The sequence below is a fragment of the Bos indicus genome, chromosome 13 (genome assembly GCF_029378745.1).
Source record: "Bos indicus isolate NIAB-ARS_2022 breed Sahiwal x Tharparkar chromosome 13, NIAB-ARS_B.indTharparkar_mat_pri_1.0, whole genome shotgun sequence".
Lineage (NCBI taxonomy): Eukaryota > Metazoa > Chordata > Mammalia > Artiodactyla > Bovidae > Bos > Bos indicus.
In genome coordinates this window covers 28,171,010-28,186,055 of record NC_091772.1, presented here as the reverse complement: position 1 = coordinate 28,186,055, position 15,046 = coordinate 28,171,010, and the positions used below count along the sequence as shown (strand labels likewise).

The 15,046-nt window shown below is 44.2% G+C and overlaps 1 protein-coding gene across 7 annotated transcripts in view; it reads left to right on the top strand.

Annotated features, from left to right (window-relative positions):
• Nucleotides 1-11,974, top strand: part of BEND7 (BEN domain containing 7) — an 86,877-nt gene extending 74,903 nt beyond the window's left edge. For 3 of the 7 annotated variants that reach the window (XM_070800849.1, XM_070800844.1, XM_070800843.1), the window contains one exon: nucleotides 663-6,260. In XM_070800849.1, coding sequence (XP_070656950.1) covers nucleotides 663-871 — 209 coding nt within the window. In that variant the 3' untranslated portion in view covers nucleotides 872-6,260. The other 4 variants (XM_070800846.1, XM_070800848.1, XM_070800845.1 and 1 more) reach the window with 4 other exon arrangements.
• The last annotated feature ends 3,072 nt before the right edge of the window (nucleotides 11,975-15,046 follow it).

Here is a 15,046-nt window from a genome sequence, read left to right as displayed (position 1 = left end):
TCTCAACCTCTCTGAGCCGCGGGTTCTCCATTTATATAATGAGGCTGATGCCTTCCACGGGGTGTTTTCAGAATTAAAATTAGATACAGTATTGCCACTGATGGAGAGCAGATATATAATAATGCTCAAAAAATGCCCATGACCTTATTCTCCTTCCCTTTGCCAACTCAAAACAAAGTGACTCCTTTTTCCTTGCATGTCTTAAAAGCACTTCTGTGTCTTTCTCCTGGCATCATTGGTCAGATTTCTTCCCAAAGGGTCTCTGTTCCCAGAGTTTGTGTCCCCATCCCAGTTCACTTTATTTATTTCTTACTGGAGGATAATCACTTTACAATGTTGTGTTAATTTCTGCAGACAATGTCATGAATCGGTTATATGTACATATATACATAATCCCCTCCCTCCCATCCGACCCCGCTAGGTCATCACAGATCACTGGCTGAGCTCCCCATGCTATACAGCAGCTTAGAATCCATTGCATTTTGCCCTCTGACTTCACTCCTCTACAAGAACATTTGCCACGTTTGCATCAGATCATCAGATTTCACTTGTTTATATTAACAGTTGAACTTGACCTCCATACTGATTTTTACCCTGTCGAATCTCCTTCTTGACATTGCTCTTCCCCCAGGTTCTGTGATTTCATTCTGTTTCTCTTCCAGATTCCCCCTCACTGTCTGGAGTCTCTTTCCCTGGCTCTTTCATTTCTGCCTGTCTCCTCTGTTCTGCATCCTCGCTGGTGACATGCACTGACCCAGCATCCCCAGCGAGCGGCTCCAGGCTTGGCCATATCCTGAGACCCGAGTCTTCATTCCCTATGCCTCTGCTAATGGGGTCTGTTCATGCCCCAACCCAGATTAAATACATCTGACTTCCTATTGGCTCCCAAATAAAATCCCTGCTAAACACCCTTCTCAGCATGGCATGCATGGTTCTTCACCATCTAGCGCCAGCCTGATCTCTTGCCATCAGCTTCTGCCCCCTGAAGCCACATCAGCCCCCTCCCTGGTCTAAAATTGGCTGCCACCCCCACACCCACTTTCTCTCTGCCTGGGAAACATGCAGCATCTCAAAGGTTACTTCCTCCTGGAGGCCTCACAGGTAGCCCAGACACTTTAATCTTCCGCCACCAGAATAGTGACAGGGACACACCTGTCTCCTCCACGAGATCCTTGGGAGCAGAGGCTGTGTGTCCCTAAATGTTTAGAACAGTATGTGCCACAGCGTGGACACGTGGGAATCTTTGTTGAATGAACCAACGAACCAATGAATAGAAACAAAGGGACAGCAGTCCACAGCAAACAGCTCCTAGCTCATCGCAGTCACGTGAAATCCTAGAGGATAACCCATCAGTCCCTTACTTGAGGTTCAAGTGCTTCCGCATACCCCCCAGAGCCTGGGGGTGGCTGTGTCCTGGGTACCCCTGCAGCCACTCTCCAGATGCCTGGCCTCCCTCCTCGGGTTCTTTCTCTCACTTCTCTGCCCCCATCTCCTCAGTCGTCTTTCTTCCCTCCCGATTGCTGCTTCTCCCAGCCTCCCCCAAAGCTTCAGAGTCCTGGATCAGGACGCCTGGACCTCACGCTGTGTGGATTAACTGAGTAACACCTGGGAAGATCAACGTTCTGCCGGCGGGTTTCATCTCTTCTCAGACTGAAAGTCCCCTGTCTCTGCCTGACTTACAAAGAAAGGCCTTACAAAGGCCTCCTTGTGACTCTTGACCCCTTAGATCTCAGGCTCCAAAGAAGGAGCTCTTTGCAGCTGACTGACAGGTGTTAGGAAGGACAGCACCGTGAGTCACCCCATGTTAAGTGAGCACTGGTGTCGTGTTGGGTGCATGTCTCAGATGATCCCTAATCAGATTTCAAGAATAAGCCTGAACACTGTCCCTCTTAGTATTAAGTCTTATGTTGCCTGAATTCTGCATTAACCCATCCTAACTATTTTGAGTATGTGAGCGCTTGTATCTACCTGTTGTTTTTCAGAGCAATTCTCGAACCCCCAGAACAAAAGACACTAAGTCTATTATCAGAGAGAACTGAGATTTATCACTGTGAAGAGACTGAAATGTAATACAAGGTTAGTCCCAAGCAGACGCAAAGAGCCACAGCCGCCCCATCTAGCCACCTGCTGCCCTGTGGTCCCTGCACCCTGGTCCCAGTCATGCCATCAGCTTCCAGCAAATCTGTACAGGCTCCTTCCACCAAAACCACTCCCTGTGTCACAAGGGGTGATGGGAGCACACGGGAGGGTGTAGGGAGTGCTCGGAGCTCCTAGGGAGCGCTCGGAGCTCCTAGGGGAAAGGATGGGATAAATTCTCATCCTGACGCTGCTGCCTGAGGAGCTGCAGAGACCACCCGGAGGAAGCAGGCTCAGTGTCCCAGAGCCTGGGCCTGACTGACAGCAAGTGACCCACCGATCCCTAAAGGACTGGTAAGTTCTAATCTGAAGAGTCACCTTCGAAGGCAGAAGACGTGCATCGGGTGTAGCACACTGGGCCTGCGCTGAGTACACTGGAGAGCACTGTTCTCAGAGACGTTGGACTAGAAGAACAAGCTCCGTTTTGATGTTGTTCCCCACTCCTGTGTATATTTTATACATAAACACACCTCTTTTTTTGTTGTTTTTTTCTGTTGTCAGATGCTGAGACCAATTACTCTAAGCTCTGGCCTCCATTCCCTTCCCTGTAACACACACAGTGGGGACCTTCCTCCACATCCCCCAGATAGATTGTCCAGGGAACACACTTCTTAACCATCTCAGAGTTTGGGTTAGTAATTCCCATGCCTGTTGGTACAGAATGGGGTGCAGACTCCACCCCCCTCCCCCATCTCACCTGCCCAGATAACTGCCTGCCTTGCTCTGGGGTCGTTGTCTAATCTGATTTAGGACGTTTTCACTTCTGGCCCTGTCTTTAGCTTCTCTGCTCAGAGAGCTGTGATTGGCACCTTGGCAGTTCTCTCCTGCCCTTCTAGCAGGTTCTATCAGTGTCTGAGAAGTGGAAGGTGACATAGAGACCACATAGAAGCCACAGGAGAGCGAAAATGGCAGCGCTTCTGCAGTGACCTATCAAATAGGCTCTGTCTCCCAGTTTTGTCAAATCTTGCCCCACTTCGTTCTATCTGAGCGGCACGGAAGTGGGACCCCAGCAAACTGGAACTGGAGCCACGTGTGTTGCTGTCATCACGTGATGGGAACTAAGGGGCCGGGGGTCAATGCTATTGCTTGCTCTTTTTGTGTTTCCTTCTTGGTCTAAGTGACAATACAGTGTCTCAAAGGTATTCCACAGCTTCGACCTGATTTATCGTATTTGGCCCAGTTCCTGGAATTAGGTACACACTCTACCTGGGCAAAACAATCAACTCACCGCTAAAGCCAGCCCTCACAGCCTCCAGAAAAAAAGGAGTGCCCCCCACAGACTTGAAAGTTTGTTCTGCAAATCCAAATAGAAACTCATTCGGGGCTCTCATCACATGTAATAATTTTTCTTCGATAACTGGAATGATTCCTTTCCTGGTGTAGATTTTTTTTTTTTAATAATTTTCATTAGATTATTTCCTCGGCACGGAAATCGCAATTTTTTTTGTGTTGGATCTAAGAGTAAAGCTGTCGCTGCTATTACATTTTTATTGGACTTGTTCAATCTTCCTCAAATCTCACAACTTGCCTGTCACCAGAGAAGAAAGACTGTGAGCTTGTTGTTACAGACAGATGTTATAATTAAATTTAAGTAACAGTCGTGTTTTTCATCCTAGACACTTGGCCCTGTTCGTGCAGCGGGCAGCTGCTAATTTATACATAATCCTTTACAGATGTGGGGGTTGTGTATGTTTGGTTCTTACAGAGCACATATTTGCACAGGCCTGTTTTTAAAAAGTGAGGATAGCTGAATTACAAAGTGATCAACTTCATCCCTGGAACTGATTTTTGTCATTACTAAGTGAAATGCAGTATTTCATAGAAAGTAGAGAAAATTACTGAAGTGTAAAATGAACTAAAACTTGAAGTTTTATAGACTCATATACCTAGAGAGCAGACCTGTAGTTGCCAAGCGAAAGTGGGGTGAGGGAGGGAAGGTGTAGGATTAGTAGATGCAAACTTTTATACATAGGACAGATAAACAATAAGGCTCTGTACAGCACAGAAGTTATAGTCAATATCTTGGGATAAACCATAATGGAAAAGAATATAAAAAAAGAATGTCTATATGTATATAACTGAGTTATTTTGCCATATAGCAGAGATTGGCACAACATTGTAAAATCAGCTATACTGCAGTTTAAAAAATTAATTTAAAAAACCTGAAGTTTTAAAAATGTAGCTTATAGTGATGCATGTTATATATATTTGGACTATTAATAGCAAAGAGATTAAGTCAAGGCATTACCTGAGTCAAGTCCTTGGCAGAGTCACTAGCTGTTTTATTACCTTAGGTAAATTTCTTACTATCTGAATCCATTGCCTCATTTGTTAAAATGGGCATGAGTTAGACCTACCCTGTAGGGGTTGCTAAGGATTAGATGATAGGTGCATATAGTAAGTGCTCAGTAGGTGGTAAGCGTTTAGTAAATGGTGATGCCTATCAGAGCTATTATTATTACTGAAGAAAACTTTAAATCCCAGACAATGAAAGATCATCTTCCTATTCAAGTTCACTGAAACCAATCAGAAGAGAATAATGTCAGGACGCCCCTAGTGGTCCGGTGGCTAAGACTCCAAACTCCCAATACAAGGGGCCTGAGTTCAATCCCTGGTGAGGGGACTAGATCCCACATGCTGAAACTAAGACCCAGCACAGCCAAATAAATAAATAAATAATTTTTAAGAGAATAATGTCTTCTAAATATGAAAATAACATGCTTGTTATTTTTTAAGTATGAAATAAAATTTTAAAATTTGTTAAACTTGAACAAAATTTTAAATAGCCATAAACTTTTCATGCAGAGAGAAACATTTTAGTGTCAGCTGTATTTTGCCCATAAATCTACTGACAGAATTCTAATCTTACCATTTGTCCCATCTGGATATGTTTTTCATTATTAAGCATTCACCGACATCATCATCTTCTCCAATCAAAACTGGTCTTGATTACTCTGTCTCGGTGTTTTCTCTTTGTGGTGGGTTTAGCACACCACAGGGGCGATGGGTTTTTCACTGGCCAGCGTGTGGCAATCTGCAGACAGGATGGTAGAGAGGTAAACGAGGGGAAATCTCTGAATGTCTCCATCCATCTCTGAACCCTGATTGTGTCTAAAATCACAATGATTGGGAACTTCCCTGGCAGTCAGTGGTTAAGACTCTGCACTTCCTCTGCAGAGGGCATGGGTTCCATCCCTGGTGGGGGAATTAAGATGTCAAGCAGCCAAAAAAGCAAAACCACAACAAGCAGAACAAGAACAAAGCACTAGTCTGTGTACCACCAACTCAGCATTACGATGTGTTGCACACAGCAGCCCTCACCCAACTGCCCTCTTGGGCACACGTGCAGGAAATTCCAACAGGGCCACAGCCTTCAGACAGAGGGAGCAGGCCAGAGTGATCCCAGTAGCCGTGGAATGTTCTGGCCCGTCCACGGCACGTCCGGGAAACTGACAAGCTCATCACTTACCAGGAAACAAATAGGCACCTTCTTTTTTTTGTACTGGGTGGAAGGTTCTCTGTGACAAAAGGATGTACCTTTGGAAAACTCTTAAGGGCTATTGAAATAGATGAGCAGCATTTTGCATTTTAAAGCATAGAAGTGACAAATCTTTTGAAGAAATGCTTATTATTCTTTCTGATTTTATCCATGACTTTATGTCAATTTTAGATTGAGTTTCCAGCCATCAAAAAAGGTTTCATTCCCAAGCTGTCATAAGCCTGCCCCACTGGAATGTTTCTGGGGATGACCAGTAAAATTCTGCCATAGGAATTCACTGACCTCCATGCCTTCAACAATCATGTTTAAACAATTCACCCCAGATTCTGGGTAGATACTGAAGCCTATGTAAATAAGTGAAAATGAACTGCAATCATCAATGAGTGATAGAATAAGGATCATAAGATATAAAAAAAATGTAATACACAAAAATAGATTTTATATCATTAAAATTTTTTTTCATTTAAATAATGCTCCTAAAATCTCTAATGTGATCCAGCCTAAACTGAGAAGGGAAAAGAAAGGTGAAAACTATTATGTATGCTGGAGTTTTTAAATTGTATTACCGTATTAGGCAGAATGAATGAATGCCTTGAAACTAATGAGATTTGTGTTTTGCGTTTGTAACCAGCAGAGGCAGTTGACGGTGATGAACGGCTGGACAGTGTTTCTCTAACCCCAACAGGTAAAACACATTTCCATTTTCATCACCTGCTGGAAAATATGGCATATGAAAATATTTGCGTTGAAAATGTTTTTAACATCAGAGATGCCGATGCTTGAGCAAACTACTTCCATTAAGAGACCCAGCCCTTAGTCCTCAGAGGAGCTCAGTGCCCTGCATTCAGGGAGATTTTGAAAATTGAATATGAAAAGCTACCGTTTTCTCACATTCTGTTTCATCTTCTTGTAAACCTCAGAACAGCAAGTCCTAAAAATTTAGTGTCACATTTTGCCTCCCCAAACCTTGGGACATTAAAAAGATATCTATTTTAACATAAAATGATATTTCTGTTTAGATTAGGGATCATCTGTTTTATGATGGGACTCCTGTCTGTTCTGGCTTCTCCCTCCTTCCCCCAAAAGGCTTTGAGGGGCAGTATCACCACTCTCCCTATAATGGGCACCCTTTGAATACTGTGCTTTGAGTGAATGAATAAGCTGATCCATCTAGCCGGGTGGCTAACACTGTAACCGGATCAGCTGAATATAGCATCTCACTGTTGCATCTGCAGCAGGGATAAGCTGCAGACTTCCTTCAAACTTCATTATTTAACTCTCCAGTAATCCTTCCAACCTTGGACTCTGCCTGTGCCTCAGTTCTCACCTGAGAGCCCGAGGGACAGGTGTCCAGTGAGTCACGTGACAGAGTTTATCCCTCAGTTGGTCTCAAGATTGTTTTGACTGCTCTCGAAATACCTGAAGAGCCTCTAACAACCAAACCCAGACACCCCCTACCCTGCACCTCCCCCGACAAAAACCCTGTCAGTGAACAAGCTTAGCTCAATGTTCTCTCTCCCTTTGACATGGTAAAGCCAGCGACTATGAAAGGCATGTGTAGGAACTCTGCGAGGCCACGTGTACACAGGCAGCACTCACCCTGACTTCAAGGTGCACAGACACACATTAGTGAACTCAGAGTAGGCACAGCCACACAAGTGAGAAGGTGCTTTCTCTATCACCGAGTAACTAAGCAACAGACAGATGGATAGATAAATGAAATAAACTGCGGAGGCCAACAGCAACCTCCTTCTATCAAGGTCTCACTGGATAGAGTCATTACAGAAATGCCAGAAAAGTGGTTTCTCTTCTAGTTTGGCTATGTGTCCATATTTATGAAGGAAGAGAACTGAAATGCATGATCTCTATTGTTCCTGTCCTTCTCTGAGTATCAGGACAATTCCCATTATCCTTGTTCTGACCTCCCCCTCCCAGTAGAGGCATGAAGTGCTGCTACTAATGATGAAATTGTCCCCTTTCAGGAGGCCCTCTGGAGGAACCCTTGGCTGTTCTACTTGTATCTGTTGGCCAAAAAGTTCATTGGAAACTTTTGTTTCTGATGTCTTACGGAAAACCCCCAATGAACTCTTTGGCTAACCCAATACTTTGCAGGGTTCCTCCCCAACCAGCCCCATTGTTCCCAGGGCATTTGCACTGCCCACCTGGCTGCCTTCTGCCACAGTGGGCTTTTAAGAAGTATATTATTTGAAAACCACTCCCCTTGAAATAATACCTTTGCATTTTCCCATCTGAAGATGGAGGCAGAGAGATGTTTTAGATGAAAAAATTGAACCCGGGATGGTAGAACTGCCTCATGGAACTGAAAACACTTTCAAGGACTCTGAGAAAAAAGGAACGTTAGAGATCATCTAGTCCTGTTCCTCGTTTTTATCCAGTCCTTTTATTTTACAGGTAAAAAAGCCTGAGGCCCAGAAACACTAAATGACTTTCTCAAGGTCTCACAGCTGGTTGGTGGCCTGGCCGGAGCCCAGGCCTCTCAACTCCCAGCCGGTCCACTGCGTAGCTTTCTTAAACTTTCTCTGCATGTTTCCTAGAGATCCTAAGAATTGATGGATGTACTAATCCCTGTAGGATTCCATTTCAGTGTCGCCCCGTCGTAAGCCGGCCTGAAGTCTGCTACAGTTCAGCTCTCAGGTTTGTCCTCAGATTCCGAGGCTGTGAGGTCCCAGTGAGGGCAGTTGTAGGACACCCCCGGCAGGTCTTTTCACTAGACGCCTGCTAGAGATTTGATACAAATCACTAGACAGCATGAGAAATAATACCGCTTAATCACCTCGAAAAAGGGAAAAGAAGTCACGGATTGGTGCCCGAATCTTGCAGTTGTGGAATTAAATGATCTTGATTAGACTAGCATGTCTCCCCAGAGCCTCTAACCTAAACTCATATCCTGGGGCTTCTCTGAACACAGCGCCACCACCGCATGCTCTCTTCTTACGAGTCTCCTAATGAGACCGCCTGAGACCGTCCCATACGTGCAGCTTCCTTCCTAGATCTGAGACTCACTGGCCAGATCGTCCTCATCTGGTCATCTGGTCTATCTGAGCCAGCCACAGTTGGTCTTTTTTTAAAGATTTAACAATGCCTTTATTATCCAGTTAAGGTCTTTTTGCTCCTTCCAAATTCATGTGTGTTGAGGAGGGCTGGGGCAGGGGTATAACTCCCCAAGTGTTTCTGTGAACCAGAACCGACCAGGCCAAGTTTACAGTCAAGCGTCAGATGACATTGATCTCAATCCATCACACTTAAGCAACCTTCTGTTTGTCTAGTTTTAACAAAATGGATACAGATTTTATAGTGGAAAAACATTTTCTTAATTTCTCTTCCCTCAACCCTTACAGTAAGCATTTTTGAGCAAGGCCAGGAATCAGCACTGAGTTGGGAGACTTCTGAATTTGAAATAGGTTAGTGCAGAGTGCACCTAGGCTTAGATTTGGGGGTCATCATTTGGCATCCATTTACATACTTTTAGAAATTAATACAGAAAAGTGTAACGAAGAAAATGTTAATTACTTTTGCCACCCAGACATAGTCATTATTATTGGGTGTTTTTTCCCCAGCCTTTTCTCTGTATTTTTTTAAAATTTATATGCTGGAGGTCAGATCCATCCAGTTGGTTCCCTAAGGTTTTATTCTGTTTTGGTTGACCACCTAACAAGAATTTTCCATTTTATTACAAATCTCCATACACATTCTTTTAATAGCTGCACAATATTCTGTTTTACAGGTAAATCATATTTTATTTAGCCATTTTCTATTGCTGGATAATAGACGCGAACATCCTCTAGAAGTAACACACATTCATGGATTTTCCTGTAAAAAATCATTATTGCAGATTTTTAATGGCCTAAAATTGCTCATCTGGCACACCTAAAGCCTTGGTTAAGAAATAGTGATTTAGAGATAAGACACAGATGCCTCCCCAAGAGGTCCTACATCTGGCTGTGTCATGGAAGAGCATACAAGCCCTCCCTAGAGAAGGGACCCCCTTCACGCTCTTGTCTCTGTTGTAGGTCATATACTTGACACCAGGAGAGAAAAACCGGAAGACACAGGGACAGCTTTCACTGCCTAGACTTTCCTTTAGTGACCCTGCTCCTTAGTACACACAGCTCTTCCACTTGAATCTCCTCAAAGATCTACTAGCATTTCAGGTCATTGCAGGGCGTGGGCATTCCGTGGAGCTGACCCGTCATGTTTGAAGAGTTTTCATATTCTTTCTTTGTCATATGCAATAATCAAGCCTCCAGTTTGGTCTAAGATTTTTAAAAAATCATCTTTAGAGTTGAACTGTCAGCATTTTGATGTCTAACATATCATTCCGTTGGTTCGTGGTCCATCAAAAAGGAGCAGTTTTCTTTTTTTTTTTTTCAATGTGAATATGGTAGAGAGTTTGGAAGCACACATTTTAACATAAATTGCTTCAATGCATTTTATAAAGGAGAGTGGCCCTTTCAGGACTGAAGGAGCATTGGTGAAAGCCAAGATTAATTAAAACTGTCATCAGCCTTGAAGATGGAAAACTTGTTTGGGGAGACAGGGTGACTCTAACATATTAGATGAAATCATTTGTGACATCATTTCCCCCCAAAATATCATGTCCCTGATAAGTGCAAATGATACATGAATTGTCAGGAAAGAAAAACCTTTCACGTAGGTTGTGTCAACACAGTGACAAAATACCTAATTGAAAGGTGAGAAACTCAGAGTAAGCAGCCTTCCACATGATACCCAACAACTGTTTTAACAGATGGCTCTAACTGAGTGGTCCAGGGTTGTGGCATCATGTGGCAACTGGCCACAAATGTACTTACCCTTCACACCTCATTCGGTTCTAGTACACGTGCTCTCCACTTGACATAAAACCAACAAATGAAAATGTGGGTTCATTTCCAAGAAGTATTTTGGCATGTGGGTATTTGTTTTACAGAGATATTTATCTCCAGATTCCTTTCTCTAGTTGAGATGGTGAATTTAAAATAACCTGTTTGTTTAGAAGCATTACTTTTACACCTCATTTACTGTAGAAAGCAAATTACCGTGAACCTTTGACACTTGACCCAAAGGCCAAAAGTTGGCTTCAAAGGAACTTGGACAGTAGAAATACCAAACCTTGGGGAGGGGGTATGCTACACTGTCATTTAACACATGTCCCGAACACTTATTCGATCAAAGCAGAGAGTGTTAGGGCTCAGAGTTATAGCTCAGGCCCTCAGTCCCACCCCCTCGTTTTGCGGTAAGGCAGCTGAGGAGTGAGGGCTAGGGCCATCCTGGGCTGGGCAACAACACGTCAACGGGCTAGCGAAACCAGGAGCCTCAATTCCTTCCTACCCCATCCAAGGTACTTGTGCCATATGTGTGACACAGGGCAGTTGACCTTGAGCCAGGAGGAGAGCTCCAGGAGGATTCTGGAATCCACTGAAGACCAGCTAGTTAACCCAAGGCTATGGGAGGCGTCCCTGTGAAGTGACAAAGCTGGTCTAGGTGTCCTGCATCTCATACGTGTGTGTCTTTTGTCTTCTTTTTGGAGCCTCCAGGACGGTTCAGAGACATGGTTTCCATCACGTTTAGTCAGCCTTTTCGATTTCAGGCCAGTTAGTAACCCCTTCCCCTAAAACCCACCCTTCTGTTCTTCACAGAGTCTAATGAAGTACTGTGAACCCAAGCTTTTGTTTTTCTGCAAAGCGTGTTTTAAAATTTGTCTTCTGCCTCTCAGAAGGAAGTCTTAAGGGAATTGAAAAGATTAATTAGTGACCTTTCACCTCTGTTACAATACTATGAATACGATGAATAGGTTGGGAATAAAGGTAGAAACATTTACCTTACGGCTGTGGAATCTATTAAATATACACCATGAAACTTCAAAGCACTTCCTGCCAAGACTGGGCGAGAGCTTGAATTTTTCACTACTTGAGAGGGGGGTGGGGATTGTTCAGCTCACAGATATGTGCAATGGATTCACAAATTGGAAATATGTGTTGTAAAACTGCAACAGCAAATCATTTTTGTAAATTAAAACTGTATTTGTGTTTACTTAACTGTGACTACTGTTCAGACTCTACTCAGAAATCCTTTTTATAGGCTTTCTTAGCAAAAAAAAAAATTATTATTCCATACCTATGGATCATGTCTCAATCTTCTGTATATATGTTTTATTAATATGTAAATATTTAGATTTTTTTAAGATTACTATGTTCTTTTAAAAAAAAATTCCACGCAAGGCTAGTTGTGAAAATGGTGTATAACATGTGTTGTGATATCAAGTCCCAAGACGCCCTTTATGTCTGTTCTGGAAGAAAACAATAAATTACTTTAATTGAACTCGCCTGTCTCGTGCCTGTGCGCCAGCCCTCCCGCATTTATGAAGAGGAGCCAATGCAAGCCATTAATTAAAAGGTATTTATTAATACTCTGGTGATCTTATGTGAAAGTTTTATCGTCTCTTTACTAAGTTAATTTTTAAAAATAAACGCACGGACCAGATTGCCACCAGAAAGAGCGTCTTGGAGCATCTCAAGTCACAGGCTCTGCCTGGCAATCAGATCAATGGCAAGGCCTACAGTAACACTTGAGCAGTAAGTACTGATATGCTTGAAGCCTAATTTTAAATGAATTAGGTGCCTTCATAATCTTCACTTAAAAGGTTAAGCCCCGCTTCTATGGAAACAACACATCAGAAGGACAAGTCAATCTCCTCTAATGCAAAGTGGCTGTTCAAACCTAATTGCTTTTATTCTCCTCTCTGAACACAGAAGGGCGCTACTCTTCACAGGCACTTGCCCCCTCCTGCCTCCAAAGGCCCCCCCGGGAGGGTCTGTCAGCTCTGTCCAGGCTTTGGTTCAGGATCCAGTTCTTGGGCCCTCGTTTGAGGGGATGGGGGTGGTGGGCTAGTCTACAGCTGGGAGGAGGGTAAGAAAGCCGTTGGATTGCAGGAATGAAGGTGACGAGGGTGAACTGCTTGGAAAGAAAGGAAATCGAAACTCCTGCCAACCGATTCTTCATGAACCCTCCATGTACCCTTGGAAGCTGAGGGTGTGGCCCCTACCTGCCCCTCATGCTGTAACCGCTCCCCTGCCCCCCACACACGTGGCCCTTTTGCCAGGGAATTACTTGTATTTTTTTTTTTTAATTATTGCTATGTCATGTGATTTGGCCCCGGGACACCTTTGTTCCCACCTCCTGGTGAAGATCTGTGCTCTCTAGTTCTCCTGGTTGACACCCTGAAGAGCTTTCTCATCCAGTGAGGGAAGGGGGTCGAGTGTCACCACCAGAAGGGACACCGCTTGCATTTCTGTAGAATAAGAGCTCACACACCTGCCTCAGTTGTCTCCCTCCTACAGGCCCACCCTTAAAACTAAGTATAGGTGGATGGCGGCTGACTCACTTCCCAGTCCTGTCCTCCAAGTCCTACCCAAGCACTTACTGAACACTTGTTGTCGGTAGGTGCTGTGTTGATTTAGCACAGCCAGGGTTGGGAAGCAAGGGGTGAGGGCTGGAGCTGGGGCAGCCTGTCAGCCTGGGACCATCCCACAAAATGGGGCGGCTGTGGGGGGCCACTGAAGGATTCTGAATAAGAGGTCTGATCAGAGTTACAGGCACCCTTGATGGGTCTGGCTAAAGTCTGGAATGTTGAGGGGAGGGGAGGGGCACGTCAGGAGCAGGGAGTCCCATTAAGAAACAGTGGGAACAACCAAGGATGGATAGAGGACCCCAGAGGACCAAGCCCCACATGCTAAAGCACAGGAGGACCAAGAGGACTCAGTGATGCACTAGCTCAGCTGGAGGAGGGAGTGCAGCCTTGGGGAGGAGGGAGGAGGTGTGGAAGACAACACCCAAGTCTCCCGCTCGGAACCGTGAGATTGGAAACGTGGGGGGAGGGGCAGTTTGGGAAAAGATGACAGACAAGTTCAGGTGCGCATGGTACCCCGTTTCTTCTTTCAGTGAGTGGTCGCTGAACACTTAGGGTCTGCCTGGTACAGTGCTGGGGGCTGGGAGCACAGCCGTGAGCCCCAAGGAACACCAGAGCATAAACTCTGTTGAGCTCCCGAGTTCCAGAACAAGAAGAGGGAACTTAAACTGAGCAGCTTTCTCCCAAGCTAGAGTTGATCAAGATTTGAAGCCCCATTCATTCCACATAACTCAAGTCTGAACTAAACTCCATCATAACAGAGGGGTCTGTCAGCTCACGAGAAGTCCCCAGTCCCCATCAAGTCACAGTCTTTCAGTCCCTTTGGGTAACTTACCATGCTCTGAGATTGTCTTGTTTACTTATGTTTATTATCTGTTTTCCCTCTGGAATCTAAGCATCATGATGTCACAGGGATCTTTAAGGCCACGTAGATTTCAGTCCTTGGGGAAAACATGTTTTCAGGACCCCCACTTCTCATCCTCTCCAGCAGAGGTGGACTAGGACACACACTTCCCTCTCCCTCTTCTGTGTCCCATAGCCTTCAGTCATGTGGACTTTCTGTCCCTATGTTGACACTTCATAAGTGTCCATAACTCTGCTGGAGTTGTGGGTGCTGCCCAGGAGAATCCGGTAACTAATGATTCGGAACAAAGCTTTGAATTTTCACAAACCAACTCCATTTGCGTTTTTGTAACCTCTGAACGTATGATATTGGTCATCCCTCCCAAAATACATATTATATGCATGCATGTATTATTTCTATTTTGTTACCGGTGAAATTAAAAGAATGTAAAATGAGTCATAATGGGAAAGCTGAAGAACAATAAAGAAATGGAGCCCTTGTGGGATAATCCACAGCATTCTGTGCTTTCATACTGATGTTCCAAATAGACTCAATACTTATGTGCCTTTTAATTGTTTTACTTTTTTTTTTTTTTTTTTGCCATTTTTACCTGTTAATGCTGAGAAACTGAAGGACATTTTAAACTTAAACTTTGAAACTAAGCTACTTCAGCCAATTCCTTTAAAACACATTTCAAAAATGAAGCTGAGCAGTTGAAACTGCTGCTGGCCTGGGTCCTTTCACCATGGATAACCCGGAAAATGTTTTTCAAATGTTTGAAGCCCATATGCAGAGCTACAAGGGCGATGACCCACTTGGTTAATGGGAAAGTTACATGCGATGAGTAGAAGAGAATTTTCCTGAGAATAAAGAATACTTCAGTTCAGTTGCTCAGTCATGTCTGACTCTTTCAGACCCCATGGACTGCAGCATGCCAAGCCTCCCAGTCCATCACCAATTCCTGAAGTTTACTCAAACTCATGTCCACTGAGTCAGTGATGCCGTCCAACCATCTTATCCAACCATTCTCCTCCCACCTTCAATCTTTCCCAGCATCAGGGTCTTTTCAAATGAGTCAATTCTTTGCATCAGGGTCTTTTCAAATGAGTCAATTCTTTGCATCAGGTGGCCAAAGTATTGG